General features: G+C 34.6%; 1 protein-coding gene across 5 annotated transcripts in view; it reads left to right on the forward strand.

Annotated features, from left to right (window-relative positions):
• Positions 1-19,075, forward strand: part of ABCA5 (ATP binding cassette subfamily A member 5) — a 67,825-nt gene that overhangs the window by 2,866 nt on the left and 45,884 nt on the right. For 3 of the 5 annotated variants that reach the window (XR_006411032.3, XM_044389095.3, XM_026512359.4), the window contains exons 2-8: positions 9,381-9,497; positions 10,505-10,709; positions 12,599-12,760; positions 13,625-13,713; positions 15,440-15,669; positions 17,256-17,397; positions 18,333-18,521. Coding sequence is in view for 4 of the 5 variants with exons in the window: in XM_044389095.3 (XP_044245030.3) it covers positions 9,396-9,497; positions 10,505-10,709; positions 12,599-12,760; positions 13,625-13,713; positions 15,440-15,669; positions 17,256-17,397; positions 18,333-18,521 (1,119 nt within the window). In the remaining variant the exon portion in view is untranslated. Of the gene's footprint in view, positions 1-3,117; positions 3,272-9,380; positions 9,498-10,504; positions 10,710-12,598; positions 12,761-13,624; positions 13,714-15,439; positions 15,670-17,255; positions 17,398-18,332; positions 18,522-19,075 lie in introns of those variants that run through there. The other 2 variants (XM_048225835.2, XM_044389098.3) reach the window with 2 other exon arrangements.

The raw sequence follows: 19,075 nt of genomic DNA on the forward strand, positions 1-19,075 counted from the left end.
TACTTTATTTATAGTCATGAAATTTGAATTTCATGTAATTTTACATGTCACAAATATTATTCTTTGATTCCCCCCTTCCCTGGCCATTTAATAGTGTGAAAAATACTCTTAACTGTGGGCTGTACAAAACAGGCGCTGCCCTGGATTTAGCTCCTACCTCCTTCATGGTAGTTGGCAGACCTTTGATCTATAAGGACTCTTAGCAAGCCCTGATAAAGGAATTTGCAGTAAGAGGATAAAGCAGTCTTTTTTGGTCAAGAATCTCATCGTCGAGTTCAAGATTAAGGCATGTAAACAAAAATAATGAGGACACAGTATGGTTACTGCAATTAGTTTACTTATTGGATATGGAAGTGGAAGAAAGTAGTGATAATCATCTTTGCTTGGTGGACTAGGAGTAACCTCTGACAGTTACCTGTTGGAGATGGGTAACATTTTCAGCAAAGAGCCTTTCCAGAAATCTTTGAAGCTTGCTAAAAAGGTGATTGACCACATCTCTTATCAGGATGATTCAATTTCTTTATTTTATAGGATATAATCTTCATTCATTTCTCTCAAATAAAACTAATACATTCCAAATAATTTCTAACAATTATTTCTAACAGTCCTTAACATTTTTTATTGCTTTTAGAAAGGTAAAATATATTTCACATCAGGTGTAATGTAGTAATCAATATTTCTTTAATAGATGAATAAATAAATATTTGATATTGAATACTGGGTTATATCATTTCTAGTCTTAAGTCAATTATCAGTACATTAGAAAAGGAAGATAGGCTTTAGTGGGCTTTGAATTTTCTTGCAGTTTATAGATTTAGTATGAATTGTTTTTATCTAGGAAAGTTAAATATTTGATTAAACCTTTAGTGATATTAGGTGTTTAAAACTTATCTAATTATTATTAAAAGCTCTACAGCAAACATAATGCATTCCCCAGGTATGCTGTTGAGCAATGGAAGTAACTTAAAATGTTTAAGAGTAATTGTGTGCTCTTATTTCTGCGTATCCGTCATTGTTTTTAGCATTGTTTTAAGAATTGGCTTTGTTAGGCAATTAAGATACTGGTCTGGTACGTCTTTGTGCTGGAACTATATCAGGTATTATAAGTTTTCCAAAAAGTATGATTTGTTAAAACTATGTCGTTAGAAGTTTTATTGTATTTCAGTTGTTAGCCTGTGCTTTCAAGGATCCTCTTCTGGTATATGCTGCAAAAGAGAAAGTCCCATGTGTTGTCTATTCAGAAAGCTCCTTTTGATGTTGTGTAGTCCTCTGCACCATTCACAGCTCTGCCGTGGCTTTCATGAACTCCATCACTAGTGAGTGAACTCCTGGATCCTGTTCCCGCTTACAGACGATGTCAAATGTGGGGCTGGCTAAGCATCCTTTCTTGCCTTTTCCTTTTATTCTTTTGAATGCCTTTATAAGGCTATAAGGTTTGAGATAATTAAAGAGAATTATAGTGCATAAAGAAGACATTTAGAGCCCTGTGCTAAATAATTTAGGCTTTTCTTTTGGTTTAGGAGAAGGCACCTGACAAGTTAAACTCTTCACAGATGTCCCCTCGCTGGCCACAACTCATTTCTAACTTTGAAGCCTTGTTTTCATTTACACACGTCTGTCAGAAGCACCACTTGCATGTCACCTCTGCTGGATGGATCTCCACCTCTTTCAGGAAACCTCATTCACCCACCCATAGAAGTTGGTCTCATCCCAGAGACCATCTGTTTATCTTTCGGTTCAGTATAGAAAGCACAGCCTTCCCACGTCTTTCCTCCACTCTAATTTCCCATTTGAAATCCTGCAGAAGAGTTGGGGATGAGGGTGAGAAGAAAGGACTTTTGTGATTTACCCTACCAGTGGGAGTCGCAGGCACCCTTTTTTAATTCTTTTTCTTTCTGTCTTCTTCCCAAAGGGCAAACGTACTCAGAGCCAGTATGGTCTGGACACTGGAAGAGGAAGCAAAATATTTTCCCAAACACCCATAATTTGCAAGGAATCTTTTACAGTAGAGTAGTACTTCACATTATTATGCAGAGCAGACGTTGCCTGGTTTATCCCAAAGGCCCCTTTCAGTTGGGCCTGCTTAGACACTGTGGGTGGTGGGGGTGAGGAGGACAAAATAGTCCATTGTTGTGTCTGTTTACAAAAACCTGCTATAGCTTTAAAATTACTGTTTAGATAACATTAAACTAAAAAGTTTGTGAAAAATCAATGTTAAGAATGTTTCATTTTTTAAGAGCCAGACCAGGTGTTTCATATCACGAAGGAAACAAGCAGCCAATTGGATTTTCTTCTTTAAGATGTTTGAATAAGTTGAATAGATAGAAGTTCAGGGTTATTGAAATGTAACGTTTTCACATGATTAGACTAGAGCTTGTGAATTTAAGAAACATTACTATGTTTAGGCCAGTGTTATGAGCACACTGAAGGTGCACACACCAAGTTGTGTCTTTCCACAATGTCTGTTTTATTCAGTCATGAAGCAAGGTTAACATTATTATAAAGGGGTTACAGGATTCCAAACTCAATGACATTTCACCATGTGATTAACTTGGCTTCTTAGCACACAAAGCAGGACATTAGACAAGTCGCACTGCAAACAAGATAACACAGAGGGTAGGAAGTTAACGAACCAAACGTGAAGTCGGTATGTAGGCTCACAGTTGAGATAAGGCATCTGTTTTGTCCAGGTCAGCTATTGGCACTTACTGCTTACTGTGTTTGAGCAGTGAAGAATCTCGGTTCCTTTCGGAGATCAGTTGGACAGAGCCTGCAGCGGCAGCTGCCTTTTTAAGTGGTCAGACATAGAGGGGTCAGGTCTGAACAGTCTGACAGTTCACCGCAAAAATCCTCCGTTTTTAAAGGGATTTAATCAGTCTTGGGCCCCCGCAGACCTCCTCTGCTTCTGCTTGGTATCAGTTCGGAGTGTCATCAGCTGCTGCTGATCTTGGTGATATCTCCTAGCTGCAGTACCTTTAATTGATTGTGTTCTTGTTTGACACAGGCTCCTGCGTAGCATGGGTGACTTCATCTTGCTCTCCACAGTCAGTCATACTGATCCATCATTATAATTTTATAACAGATTTTTTTTAAAGATTTTATTTATTTATTTGACAGAGAGAGAGACAGCCCGCGAGAGAGGGAACACAAGCAGGGGGAGTGGGAGAGGAAGAAGCAGGCTCCCAGTGGAGGAGCCTTATGCGGGGCTCAATCCCAGAACGCTGGGATCACGCCCTGAGCCGAAGGCAGACGCTTAACGACCGTGCCCCAGGTGCTCCTATAACAGATTTCTTAATCGTTTTTGGCTCTTTGCACTTTTACCATCCATTCTGGGAGATTTCCTTATTCAGCATTCTTTCTAACTCACTGATTTGCTTCAGATGCTGTTCACCCCATCTACTGAGAATTTTATTTCTATTAATCTGCTTCATTTCCAGGTTCCAGGTAGCTTTTTTTTTAATTGCCTTGTTTTCATTTCATGGATATGATATTCTTTGTTATCCTTTTGAGGATATTAGTTGTACTGATTTTCAATGTGTATGAATACTTGCCATACATCAGACACCATTTTCATGTATTTTTATTTACGTGTATTAATTCTTTTAGTCATTCTAATAAACCAAAGAAGTGGATACTATTATTATTTCACTTACAGATGAGAAAACTTAGACATAGAAAAGTTAAATAACTTGCCCAAAGTCTCAAGAATAGTAAGTGGCACAGGCTGGATTCATGTTTTAATTGGTTTGCATCCAGAGGTCACACTCTTATACTGTACTGTCAGTTGTTGGGATTGTAGACTTCGGTGTCTCCTCTTGGTATTATTTTTATGTAAATGCTTACTGATTTCAGTTTCTTTCAGCATGTCTGAAGATGCTGCTTAGATTTACTATGGCCTGTTGTTTTTTTTGATTGTGTGTGTGTTGGGGCAGGGGACAACAGTGCCAGCCTGCTGAAAGTCAGAAGCCACCTAATGGCTTGCACTGCCTCTCAATTTAAATACAGGCACCTGCTCTTCCAGAGGGAAGTAGATGAAGAGGTGAGGTTGGGATTTTACCTGATAAATTAACCTCTTCTTTAAAAGGTATTATTTTAATTCAAAATAGAAATCTTTTTAAAGATTCAAAGTCAAATGTAGATGGAGTATCTCCTTTCCATAAATATTAAAACAGCTGTTAGCCCCATTTACGTTTGCGTTGATTTTGAATCTTTTTTGGTGGAGGAGAATGACAGATGATAATGGATCAACTCAGCCTCAGATTGATGAGATTATCTAGCCAATAAGTAGGAAATACTCCCCAAGAGACCTGGGGACAACGTAATGCAGGACGATTTGACTAAGGAAAAGGATGAGGACAGAAAAATCTACCTAAAGAATAGAGAGCTCAGGAGCAGAAGGGAAACAGCATGAAAGCATCTTATGCTTTGGAGGAAAGGACATAAAACGGAGAATTGGATAGACACCAAAGTGACTTCCTTGATTAGTTACTGTGTGTTCTCTTCTATAGAAACATTACCCTGTTAATATTATTTTAAAGTAACTTGAAGAACTCTACATCATTCAGTGGTTCTCAACTTTTTATCTGCCCTTAGGCACTCCCAATAGTATCAGTGGAATTCTTCACTTTGTAAGGAGGGGAGGTAGACAGGTTTTTAACATTCCCCTTTTCATACTCACTTTGAAAATCACTCTTGTCCTTATGAATACTCCGTTACACTGTTACATTAGTTAAGTGTTTTTGGTTGTGAGGAACAGAATCTGATTCTTGCTAGCTTATGTGAAAATAAAATTTATTGGGTGGATAACGGCATTTCACATACTCTTAAGAAAGAAAAACCAAGTTTTGGGCACAGGAGGTATCATACTTTAGGGGACAGCATAGTACCAAGAGTGCATGAACTTTCTTTCTTTTTTTTTTTTTTTAAGTACGCTGTATACCTAACATGGGGCTCAAACTCAACGAGTCGCATGCTCTTCCCACTGAGCAACTGGGGCCCCTGAATTTTCTTTCTTAAACGTTTCCATTAATGTAACTGTTTACATGAGTCCAGTCTCCTGATCTCTTGAAAATTCTGTACTGCCAGGAGAAAATTGAATTGATACAGATCAGAGGTGGCTGTAGAAGTGGTATGGGGATGGGAATGGTTTGTGTATCTCTTGGCATGGTGGGAGGGTGGAGGGTGATGTGTTTTTGAAGTAGTGTTGGGGTCCAGAGCTGACGGCCAGTTCTTGAGAGGTCTTCGGTTTTATTAAAGAAGTGGGACAGGACCCTTGGGCAGGACCGTTGGGCAGGAAGAGCTGCTGTCCTGGGATTGTGAGGGGCAACTGATTATATACTTTGGGGTTGGGGGAAGTAAAGACAAAGGGAAGTTTCAAAAGGATTTTCATATGCTAAAGAAGACTCTTAGGATAGTGGAGGCCTGGCTACTGTTAATCTGAGGTAGTTTTTCCCTCTACCAAAGTTTTAACATTAAGACAGTTGGGAGCTTCCTGGAGGAATGTTATGCTCTGCCTGCCTCAAGTTATTGTCGATGGGCTGCAGGTTATAAGGACATTTAATTTTATCTATATCTCCTTCTGCCTTTGTTTCCCACATCAGAGGGTAGAAGTAAGTTTTGCTGTAAAAAGCCCTGACTAGTGGTGGGGTGGGTGCAAGTTTTCATGAACTTCAGACAAGCCTGTTAAAGACAAAAACCCTGAGTACAAGGAGCAGTTCTCAAGGAAGAAAAATATTTGTGAGTCCATCAGCAACTTTATGAGGAGCCTGTTTTCTAAAAATGAAGACTTACTTAAGCATTCAGCATTCAGTTTGAATGAATAATTCATTGGTGCCCACTAAATCAATGTGTTTTGGCAGATAATGAGAATGTTCTTGCTGTACTGGTTAATGTTTCTGTTTGTGTTGTAGTAAATCATCCTTCAATGAGTAGTTTTTATTTTTTTGTTTGTTTCTTCTTTTTGGCCCAGAGATGATTATCAGTTCTTTACAGAATCTGATATAACGTTAATGAGATGTTGGAAGAATTTATTTTTAATGTATCCTCCATTCTTGACTGCTTTATTAGTTGTTTTTAATTTACTTATTTAATATTTTTTGCAGTATGTTTAATTGTGTGATTTTTTAAAAAAGATTTTTTAAAGTAATCTCTAAACCTAGTGTGGGGCTTGAACTACCAACCTTGAGATCAAAAGGTGCATGTTTTTCTGACTGAGCCAGCCAGGCACTGCTATAATTTTTTTAGCACATAAGTAACACGTATTAATAGGAAAATTGAGAAAATGGAAAAAAAGCACAAAGAAAGTAAGTTGTCTATAATTCCGTTGTTAAAATCTCTCGTCTTTGTGCACTTAAAGAGAATACTTATTTAATCGAAACTTAATTTATATTTACTTTTTTGAGTAAGACGAGCTGCCTCTAAAATGTTTCCTGCTTTTTTTTTTTTTTTTTTTTAATCTGGGTGGATATGGTCAGTCAGCTTGGAATGGGTTGTTCTTGTTTTGGAGGGAGGTCACACTAGTGGCCCCCATCAACTAAGTTTATATACAACAAGGCAACAATTAATGTTCTAGAAGATGGCCTAACAGGACTTTTTTGTTGTCTCTTTCAAGCTGCCGTCTCAGTACCCTTTGGTGTGTAGAGATTCTAGGTTACTGGGGTAAGCAAATTGGAATAAAGACCACAGAGATTGCAGTTGAGACTCTGACCACTTCTCTTGAGTTCAGCTTTAATATAACCTGTTTGAGAAATTGAGAGAGCTCCAAAAGAGGTCCACTGGCAGAAGGAGCTCCAAGGACCTTCAAAGGGTAAAGTTAGGCTGGAAGAGGAATACTGGACCTGTGACAATGATTTAGGTCATACTGTTTTTGTTTTTAAAGATTTTATTTATTTGAGGGAGAGCATGAGCTGGGGGGAGGGGCAGAGGGACAGGCAGACTCTGCATTGAGCCAGCCTTGGGGCTCAAGTCCTAGGACCCTGAGATCATGACCCAAGCTGAAGTCAGATGCTTAACCGACTGAGCCACCCAGGCGCCCCTAGGTCATACCGTTAAAAAAAAAAAAAAATTAAGGTGAAATTTGCTTCTATCACTTCGAAGTAAAACCCCTTACTCATTGAGCAGTTTCTCTACATTCTCTCCCCAGCCTCTGGCAACCACTAATCTCCATTTTATTTCATTTCTATGGCTTTATATATTCTGGAAATTTCATATAAGTGAAATCACATAATGTTTGATCTTTTTGTCTGGCTTCTTTCACTTAGCATAATGTTTTGGAGGTTCATCTAGCATATGTCAGTACTTTATTCCTTTTTATGGCTTAATAATATTTAATTGTGTGTATGTATCACAATTTGTTTATCCATTCATCTCTTTATGAACATTTGGGTTGTTTCTATTTTTGGCATTTATTATTAAGAGTGCTGCTAAGAACCTGCGTGAACATGCACATGATTCCCTGTATTCAGTATTTTGGGGTATATACCTCGAAGTATTCTTTTGGGCATATATCTAGAAGTGGAATAGTGGGGTGATATGGTAATTCTATGTTTAACTTTCTGGGGAGCTGACAAACTGTTTTCCTCAGCAGTTGAGCCAGCATTCCCAGCAGCAGTGTAGGAGTATTCCAGTTTTGCCATAGAGTTTCTTACGAAAAATCTGCTCTCCTTCAAGTCATTATTCCTCTATAGGTAAAACATGGTTCTGTGACTGCATTCAAGATTTTTTACTGTCTTTATTTTTTAATGTTTGATTATGATATGTATGGATATGGATTTACTTTGATTTATACTGTTTGAGATTCACTAAGCTTCTTGGAACTTACAGATTTTTATCTCTTGCCCAAAATATTTTTGATCATTAACACTCTTTCTTCTCTCTATTCTGGAACTTTGATAATTTGAATGTTAGACCTTTGTTGTTGTCCATGGTTCTCTAAGACACTGTTAATTTTTTTAAAAACCTATTTTCTGTCTGTGGTTCAGGCTGGATAGCTTCTATTAGTCTGTTAAGTTCACTGACTTTTTCTCTTATCTCTGTTCTACTGTTGAGCCCATTCCATGGGGTTTATTTGTTTGTTATTGTGTTTTTCTGTTCTAAAGTTTCTATTTGGTGCTACTTTATGTCTTGTTTCTTTGCTGATATTTTTTATTTTTCATTGTTTTCCAGAGCGCTTGCTGTTGTTTGCTGGAACACTTTTTAAATATCCACTTTAAAGTTTTTGTCTGAATATTCCAAAATTTGTCATCTTGGCATTGGCATCTCTTGATTTTTCTTTTCTTAATAGAGTTGATATTTTCCATCCACTTCTTTTGCTGAGTTGTTTTGGATTGTATGACACTGGGTTTTGTTTTGATTATACGGAGAGTGTTGATAATTTCGTCTAGCATGCTGCCAGCCTGGTTAGGTTCAGGTCACAGGTTTCATGTGTGCATTCTTTGAGCTGTGGTTCTAATTTCAGTTTAGTTTTCAAAAGCCCTTGTAGTATCGTTTGAATCTGTCCTGTGTAGGCCACCTGATGATCAGTCTGGATCTGGGCAGTAGTCTGTCTTTTAGTTCAGTTCCTCAGGTCTTGGGTACACAGTATAGGATTAGATCCGTGTGTGCCCAGCTTGGGAGTTAGTCCAGAAGTTAATAAACAACTTTATCATGCTGGTTTCCAGAGCTCTCCTTCATATTTGTTCTCCCTTCTACTTTCAGATTCCCTATGGCTTCTCATTTCCATCCTACAGCCAGAATGCTAGGGTTTATTTGCCCCATTGGGGCACACACTTGTGCAACTGCATCCACCACATCCAGGGCCCAGTGGCAGAGAATGAGAACGCCTTGGGATCTGGCTCCACCTTTTTGGAGCTATAGCTCCACTTACTGGAGAGAAAGGTTTCCCTGCCTCAGAGTTGGGGCTGCATTAACCTTTCATTACTGCAGTCTGACACTGTTATCAGGTAATTGCTTGGAGATGGGGGCAAAGGAGAATGTAGAAAAGAAAAAAAGATTGGGTATTTTTGCATTCTCCCTGAGCAAAAGACATTCCTTTCCGAGTTGTCAAGCCAGAACTAGAGAGCTTTAGGACCTTGGTTTTTCTGCCCCAGTGCCTACTTCCAGTGCATTTCAGTTTGGGGGATATGAAAAGAGAAAAAGTGGTGAACTGACTGTTGGTTGTGGGGATTCTGAATTCTGGTTCCTTCTTGTTTCACGTGCTGCTATGTACTTTTCAGGGTCTTCAAATTGCTGTTTCATGCTTTCTGTCCAGATAGGAGAGACAGCTTGTAGTATGCTTAATTCCATCTAACCTGAGACTGAAACATCTATCCGTTTGTTTTTGCTATTAAATGGCATGTGCTTGATTATGTGGTTCCAGTTTTTTTCATGTTCTCTTTTAACAGACTGATCCAGAAAACATGGCTACTGCAATTAGGGAGGTGGGAGTTTGGAGACAGACCAGAACACTCCTACTGAAGAATTACCTAATCAAATGCAGGACTAAAAAAAGTAGTGTTCAGGTAAGTTAAATGACTTTCTTATGCCTTCTTGCAGTTTTTGCACTGACATATTCCATCTTTAAGAGAGGATTTATTTTTCTGGATACATTTTTATTATAATTTTATGTCATTAGGTCTCTCTAATGTGCTTGGGAAGTAAAAACTTGTGTCAGCACACAAAAGTACCTAAATTACCTAATGCTTTCTGAATGTTAAACATTTTAATAACGATTCATAAATTTAGTTAATTTCTGATATCATTGTGTAAGTTTGAATTTTTAGACATGTATGTCCCAGGTTTCATGAAATTAAAAAAATTCCACAAAAAACTTTGGAATATTTTTCCACAATTTATTCCCCATGACTTCCCATCTTTTGGGTTCTGGATTGAATTACCCAAGATTACTAAAATTTTGTCACATATTTGTTCTCAACAAATATACATTACTTTAAAAGATAAAAGAAAGTAATAACTCTGGCTAACCAGTATATTGTTCCTTTTCTGAAGCCAGCATAACAATTAACTGCAAGGTAAAACAATAGTTTATCCCTATTCAATTTAACAGAGTATGGTTTTAATAGTAGACATTTAGGTATAATTAAGGCATGAGTTTTAAATCAGATTTGAATAAAGTAATTTTTATGGTGAGCCCTATGAGGGCTGTTTGGTAAGTTAATTTAAATAATGTTATATGGAAGTAAATTTATTATATTTTACATTTAGTAATCTAAGATCTTTAAATATTAGTGTTTATGTCATTTCATTTATTATGTGACTTGAATTTTAAAGCATTTCAGTGAAACTGAATGTAAAGGAAAAATTGTCTAATATTCCTGTTGAGTTAGGTGAGATGCTCAACACAATATTTTTTTCAGGATAGAACTGCTTTTACTTTTTGTGCTTAAGAAAGGAGACCCAAATTCCTCATGTTTTTTCCTTAGTATTACATTGTTTGCATAGAAATCTTGATGATATTTGCTGCCATTGGTATACTTTGTAACCATCTTGTTTGTCTCCTTTGTTATAGGAAATTCTTTTTCCACTATTTTTTTTATTTTGGTTAATATTAATTAGTATGATGCATCCAAATAAGAAATACGAAGAAGTGCCTGACATAGAACTTAACCCTATGGACAAATCTATTCTCTCTAACCTAATTCTGGGATATACTCCAGTGACTAATATTACAAGAAACATCATGCAAAAAGTTTCTACTGACCATCTTCCTGAGGGTATTGTGAGCTTATATATGGATTCTATCTATAACAATATTTTTCTGCTTGCTTTATTGAGTAAATTACATTCTTAACACTTTAAAGATATGTCCCTTTGCCAAAAATAGTTTAATAAAAATTGTTAAAATCATTCAATCCTGCTGAAGCATGTTTTAAAGGTCCTGATATTTTATATTTAATTCTGAGACCGTTTATAAAATAAGCACATTTGTACAGAATAAAAGATTTGAAGGCATATTTCATTTTGATTCTGACTCATATAATCTAGAGGTATAAAGATTACAAAGCAGTAATCATTTCAGACTGTCTTGCCTATTTATGGAGGTATATGGTGTAAACAGAAGTGGTGCATATTTGGAGACTATGACTGTGGCTAAGTACCTAAGTCTATTTCTCTCAGTTTGTACTTCTCACAAGAAATAGACTGGAAAAGAGTGTGAGTGATGTGGTACTAATGAGCCTAAGGTGGCTGTGAGAGAACCCAAGACAAGAACTAGAGAAAGTGACAATTTATACTATGATGATTAATTTAATGAAATGCTAAATTGTTGAAAATAACAGATTAACATATTGTCTTATATCAGATAGTTTTTAATTAACTTCTAGTATGTACCATCATAGTTTTGGATAATGCATCACTGAATGAATAGATAATGCTTATACAATCAGGAACCAGATAACTTTTTCCCTGTTGGTTTCTTTCTTACTTATTACTGTTTAATATCTTATTAGTATATGTTTGTTGGTTTACTGAAGCATAAGTAGCATGGATAAGCATTTAGCAAGCCAGCTCGAAAAACTGATCAGAAACGTTGAGAACAAAATTCTTTGGTAATTCTGAGTTAGAGGAAAGCATATACACCAAAGATATCCAAGTCAGTACGTATTAACTTAGAGGCTAAAATAGTAGAAATATATATAGATTTTTTTTTTAAAGTTCTGTCTTTGTAACAACAGAACTGTCTGAAAGTGGGACATGCATCCATATATGGTAACATGACTGGTAAGATGTTGAACTAACCCTCTCTTTATTCAGATCAATCTGTGTCCACTTAAAGGTCCAGAAAAATCATGACAATTAACACTGAAGTAGTACTTTATAATTTACAGAGCATTTTTATGTTTGAAATTGCATTTGATCTTAACAACCAGTGTGATCAGCTAGGTATCAAGGATGAGGATACTGAAGTTTGGAGAATTAAATTGCTTCTCTCTGCTCACACAGCTAATAAGTAACACAGTTAAGCACATAATCCTATGTTCTTCCATTTCACCACATGATCTGAAGCTTCTGTAGTGAAGACTACTTGCTTGTAAATAAAACTCTAAGAAAATGTTAAAAAATTGGGATTAGCTGATGTGAGAGGAATCTCAGTAGAGATTGTTTTCTCCATATATCTTCTAGGAAAGGAACAAGCAATATGGGGTTGAACTGGCAATTTTTATTCAAAGAAGAGTTGTGTCTTAGTTACCAGAGTACATATTTGGTTTCTGAGGATAATGGAATTTTCTTCTTCAGAAGAAATATTTGAAAATAAAATATCTATTCGCTTATCAAGGAGCTATTTGTATGCTTTACTTTGAAATAGATCAATGAACTGCATAAACTGCATAATAAAGTATGTGCTAAACTTCATCATATTAGTAACTTATGTGTTACACAGATGCATAATTTATGTACGTAGATGACAGCTGAGAAATAGTGTCTGAAATTGTACTATTATTCATTATCATGTATATTTTTAGAATGGCTCTATTTTCTTGAAAGAGAATAAAACAGAAGTGCTTATAAAATACTATATTCATCAAATATGTTAAATTTGGTCTATTGTTTGGTAATAAGCTTTTAATTTGTGACTTAACTTTATTGCTACAATATTTTACAGTCATAATTACTGAAGAATATGCAAATGAAAAAGAATTGTTAGTATCCAGTCTTTCTAAGCCCAACAACTTTGTGGGTGTGGTTTTCAAAGACTTCATGTCCTACGAACTCCGTTTTTTTCCTGATATGATTCCAGTATCTTCTATTTATATGGATTCAAGAGGTAAATAGCTATAAGTAATCTTCTAAATCAAATAAATGCATGTCTTTGCTGCTTTTGGTTCATATGCAAAATTTGATGGGGTCCAACATTGGCATTTTCAATTGTACTTAATTGTTCAGAGAAGAAAACTTCAAGTGTAGCATAAATATATATAAACAAATATCTGTCTACATCTACATGTAATATGAAATATAATTTATATAACATCCATTTTAATTTTAATACATTTATATTATTTTAATGACAATAACAAAACAAAATTTTATCTTGAATTATATGACTTTCTGAATTGGTATTTTTTTCTCCATGTAATTGTTTTTCACATGTGGTGTGCTACATATCTAAAATTTCAAGGTCTTGGACCAAGACCTTGTTTATGTTTATATCATGGAAAACAGCCTTCAGTGCTTAAACCTCTGAAGAGATTCTATCAACCACAAACATTTACTGAGCAGTGTTAAAGTCCCTCATGCTGAATACTGAAGTTGTGACTTAATTCCAAAAGGCCCTTAGAAAAAAAAAATTTTTTTTCCTGTCTTTTTAACCTGGACGTGTCCTGGCATCTGGAAGTGCTTTGAATCTGATTACATCACTATAGAATGACTTACCTTGAAACAGAAAAGTGACTTATTTTAAATAACCATGTTTACAGTTAATTTATTTCTATGTAACTCTTATTTCAAAAATTTCAAATAAATAATCAGGAGTGTGCTGTTCTCTGCCTTCAAAGGGCAATTGCTTATTTTCTTCGGTTCTACGGAGATTGATTAATTATATTGCTTTAGTAACCCTCCATAGGTTATCTTTAAAAGAAAGCACTTACATGTTGTGCAAATACTTACGTCTCACATTTTGTCCCCATAGCTGGCTGTTCAACATCATGTGAGGCTGCTCAGTACTGGACCTCAGGGTTCACAGTTTTACAAGCATCCATAGATGCTGCCATTATAGAGGTAACTATGATGAAGGAAGAATAATAAAGCCAAACCCTATATTTAAAAAAAAATTTATTTATTTATTTGAGAGAGAGAGAGAGAAAGCCAAACCATATTTTAACAATATGCCCTAAATCTTTACAGTTAGGATTTGGTTTGTGTACTTTCAAATGTACAGAATACATGTTACACCTCCTTTAAGAGGAAAGATAAGGAAGAAGTCATGTTTTCTGATTTAATATCTTTCAGACCCCACTTTTATTTGATGGTTTCTAAGCATGTGAACTTAGCATTCCATATATCTATATTGTTGTATCTGTGTTGACCATAGGTAATATTTTTGAAAGATGTATAGTTACAGACTTTTCCCCTTGAATAAAAATAAGTTAGTTTAAAGAAAGTCAGTATTTTTATTATGCTAATCATAATAGTAGATTTCATTTTTTATGTAACAAATATTTATCACTTATTTGCTACGGATCGTTTTTTTTTTTAAAGATTTTATTTATTCATGAGACGGGGCAGGGGGGCAGGGGGGCAGAGGGGCAGAGGGAGAAGCAGGCTCCCTGTGGAGCAGGGAGCCCGACGATGGGCTCATGGGATCATGACCCGAGTTGAAGGCAGACGCTTAACTGACTGAACCACCCAGGTGCCTGCCAAGCATTGCTTCTAAGTGATATACTAATATGAATTCATTTAATCTGTAGCAACCATATGAGATTTGTGCTATTACTGTCTCTATTTTACATATGAAATTGAAGCACAGGGAGATTAAGTGACTTTCCAAAATTCAGTTAATTAGTGGCAAAGCTAATGCAAACTTTGGCTTTTTGGCTCCCAAGTTTGTGTTTTAATACAGTACTGACACTAGGGTTGTATATAACTATTACAGTTATAATCTAAAGACATGTTTAGACCTTATTGAGTGTCTCACATTTTAGTAGAAAAGAATAGGAGATCTTGAATAGGAGACCTATCTCTGTTAGTCATTAGACTGCTATGTAGTAAAATAACTACAATTATAATGCTTTACTTGACAGGGTTGTTGTAAGAACCAAATGATAGGTGTAGGGTTGTCTTATAAACTCTTACAAGATGGTATAAATATATTAATATTACCCAAATTCAATAATATAGAAGTTTAAGGTAAAGACAGTGAAATATAGGATCTATATCACTTTGAGAATGTTACACTACTTATTTGTGTTTTAGCCAAAGACCTTAGCCATCCACAGCCCAGACCACACTGGATGGATCGGCAGAACAAATCTTATTTTAGACAAGATAGAAGTATCATATGGCATAAAGTTTCATTATTCTGTCTATACATGCTGCATATATAGATTTAAAACAATAGGACATACTATTTAAAAGATTTTTTTAAAGAGAGTCTTTCATGGTACTAATAATCATTCCTTAATTCCTCAATTTTATAAATGCATATTTTTGTTAAGATGTATATAATTGTCTGCTTAAGATGATAATTGTTCAATTTTATTTTCTTCGACAAGTTATTTCATCAAAATTTATAGCCTTTTCAACTATAGACTTTATGGTATGCTACCAGAATGAATAAAGCAGTAATATATGCTATATCATGATATTGGGGTCAGTCACTTTATTTCAGATGTGGTTTTGAGGATTATATTTGTAATAGGTTCATACTAAATTTGGGGGTGTAATTGTCATTTTATTGGGGGCCACTATCAGAATTAAATTCATGGATTGTATTTTCCAATTCTAGCTGAAGACCAATGTTTCCTTTTGGAAGGAACTGGAGTCAACTAAAGCTGTCATTATGGGAGAAACTGCTGTGGTTGAGATAGATACCTTTCCCCGAGGAGTAATTTTAATATACCTAGTTATAGCATTTTCACCTTTTGGATACTTTTTGGCAATTCATATTGTAGCAGAAAAAGAGAAAAAGTTAAAGGAGTTTTTAAAGATAATGGGACTTCATGACACTGCCTTTTGGTATGTTATTATAAGTTTATTATTTAGTATGATTAATAATTAAGTGTCAAGATCTTCAGTGTTGTAATTTTGTAGTTCGCTCAATTTGAGGAGGTGCTGATCCTTTTACTTACAGTGATTACTTTTGTCTTAAAATATGAGACTAGGCAATAAGCTTAGCAATATATTGGCTATTTTTTTTACCATAAGGGAAGTGGGATTTGGAAAACTGATGTTGATATTACATGTTTAAATTTTATTTCACATTTTGTCTTAATTGATGAGGTGTGTTCTATGTATTTCAGTGTATAGAACATATGAGGTATTGGAAAGTTAGAAATTACGTGTTATAGTCTTCCCCCATAACATAACTTATGCATGTTATTAAAAATTTAATTAAAATGATTGAAGTTTGCATATGTGATATATGGGTTTTCCCCCTGGGGAAAAAATTATTTGTGTGAGTTAAGATGGAAATAGACAAAATAACTTATAGAGAAACAAATTTGAAAAATGTTTTCACAAGTGAGCTTTCATGTGTCAGCATTTTTATATAATGATTTTATAGAGGCATGCATTTTTATAAATAATTCTGAGTGAGTTTTCCTTACTTTTCCCACTGTGTAGTAGGAAAATTTATTTTGACCTCACTTTGGGGGAGAAGTTAATACTGTGCATGTGAGTTGGTGTTATAGTCCATTTTACAAAATTATATTCCATTTAGCCCAATGCAGCAGTTAATGATAACACTTTAATAATGACACTTCACATAATGGGGTCATTGTGTATAACATATTTTCTTTGCATGTTTTTTTTCTCCTGTCATTTGAGTAGTGATTGGTTTTTAAGATGTGTTAAATTATTAAAGTGCTTTGTGAGGAAGCGGTAGTTGGAAACATTTAGGCAAATCAATTTCTTAGTGCCTCAGTTTTGCCTCTCTAAATGATGGAGTTAGTTTTGGTAATGGAGGTATCTTTTTGTCCTATTTCAGTGCTTTTATGGTAGCACACATTAAATCATGATCTGCTTACATTAAACAAACAAACAAACCTAAGTACTGTAGCAATTCCATTGAACTCTGATTTGGGAAAACATTTTGAATAAATATAGTGAGTCCATTGTTGATCTTGATCTTACATTGTATAAATGTAGTATGTTGTTGATTAGTGACTGTGTTAATTAGTTGATTAGTGTTGTTTTAAAGTACCAAATGCTGTCAGGAGTTTAATTATAGCCCAGGCCATAAGAAAACTGTCATTAAACTCTTTTGTATTTTAAGAAAATCGGAAATGTTGCACATTATTGAACTTTTGAGAATATTAGATTTAAATTAGTCATGAATTGTTATTAATTTGTAAAGTTTTTTTGACTCTTAAAAAGATAATCACTGTTTTATCTCTATGTCAGATTATACTTTTACCTTTAACTTAACTAATGTATTTTTAATTAGTTATAAGAGCATTAATTTTCAGTAAATGAGCATACACAGGAAAGAATAAACTTAATTTTAAGAATAAAATTGCTAAAATAAAGCTGAAGTTTTGTTTGAAATGATTTTTCAACTGTTAAAGCCTGTGCATTTAACCATGTTTGTATTCTCGTTTTAGGCTTTCCTGGGTTCTTCTGTATACAAGTTTGATTTTTCTTATGTCCCTTCTTATGGCAGTCATTGCAACAGCTTCTTCGTTATTCCCTCAAAGTAGCTGCGTTGTGATATTTCTACTTTTTTTCCTGTACGGGTTATCTTCTGTGAGTATTTTAACTTGAAGTGGGAATAAAGAACTGTCACAGTAATTGATTAATATAGCAAAGTATTATTCTTTGGTTAACTTAACAGTTGATTTGTTACTAGGTTACTGATAAATGAATTGTATATAGCATCATTGTACCTCCATATTTTTAGGAAAGGTACAAAATAGTCTCAAATTTAACTTGTTTTCATATGTCTTTCACATACAATTTCTGAGTCTATCTTTTACTATCTTCATATGATCAAATTATGTGTATAACTAAGGTTGTCTAATACCAGACTTTTTTCAAACCCTTTGTTTTTATGAAATCCTGACTATTTCAATTTAATTTATGTGAAAGGATGATGATTTATAAGGATATGCCTTTCTAAATATAGTTCTTGGCAGTGTTGATATTCATTTAGTGTATTGGCTGAATGCAGCCTTTGTTTCCAGTGGTTCCAGTTTCCATTTTGATTGGCTTATATGCCTGTGCTATACCGGTTAAATTTTTTGATGATCATCCTTGCTCTTTAACATGATAACTTACAAACAACTCAGACTTCTATATACAATTACCTGATTTTGTATCTTATTAACCTATCGAGTTTAAAAGATACGGTCTCTGCTTAAAAGCTGGTTGGTTTATTGTTTTGTTCACATATGTATACATCTAACTGCAGAAACATGTGACTGCTTATGGTTTCTATAGTGTAGAGGTAATCATGTTTTCCTATAGATAAATTGTAGTTTTTAATGTTTGTCATCTTAAATTTTGTTATGTATTTATCATGACTTTACCTGAAAATAAAATACCATTGATTGCATTTAGAAAGTATTTCAATGAATGTAATTTCCAATGAAAATAACTTATTATTTCACAAGTAAAATTAATTTTATTTTCATACCAGTGTATATAAACAATGCATTAACCTTAATATTTATATTTTACAGATATTTTTTGCTTTAATGCTGACACCTCTTTTTAAAAAATCAAAACATGTGGGAATAGTTGAATTTTTAGTCACTGTGGCTTTTGGATTTGTTGGCCTTTTGATAGTCTTCATGGAAAGTTTTCCCAAATCATTAGTGTGGCTTTTCAGTCCTTTCTGTCAGTGTACTTTTTTGATTGGTATTGCACAGGTAGGTGATATATTTATCTTGCTTTCACTAAAAATTTTTTCTCTTCAGTTCTGTGAGGGCTGTTATACTACAATACATACTACCTTGGATTTGCAAAGAAATTATTTTAAAATGTCCACATGAGAAAGGAATGCTGTTTGAATACTGGAGTACATTTTATCTGGGTTTTATTTACATTTTCTCCGTTTCTAAGTTTTTCCTTTATATGATCTGTTTACAAGTTTTCTACTCTGTGCATTAGTATGTCTCAGTAATCTGTTTCACTGCAATAACTCAGTTTGTTAGAAGTTGTTGTTTTAAGCATCAGGTAATCTGGATTGCACTATGGCCTGGTTACATTGCTACTTTGGTAAATTTATCTTGGATGTGTACCTGGCAGAAAATTGTGTGTGGAGTAAAAGAAATTTTCATAACTGTCTTAGTGAAATAAGTGGACCTGGTGGATTTTATTGGGTTTATTTTATTAGGGTTCTTGAGATTGTCATTCATCTAAATAATATTTATATTTATTTATTTTTAAAGTTTTTATTTGATTTTTATTAATCTTTATAGGG

This window comes from Ursus arctos, unplaced genomic scaffold (genome assembly GCF_023065955.2).
Source record: "Ursus arctos isolate Adak ecotype North America unplaced genomic scaffold, UrsArc2.0 scaffold_24, whole genome shotgun sequence".
NCBI classification, from domain to species: Eukaryota; Metazoa; Chordata; class Mammalia; order Carnivora; family Ursidae; genus Ursus; species Ursus arctos.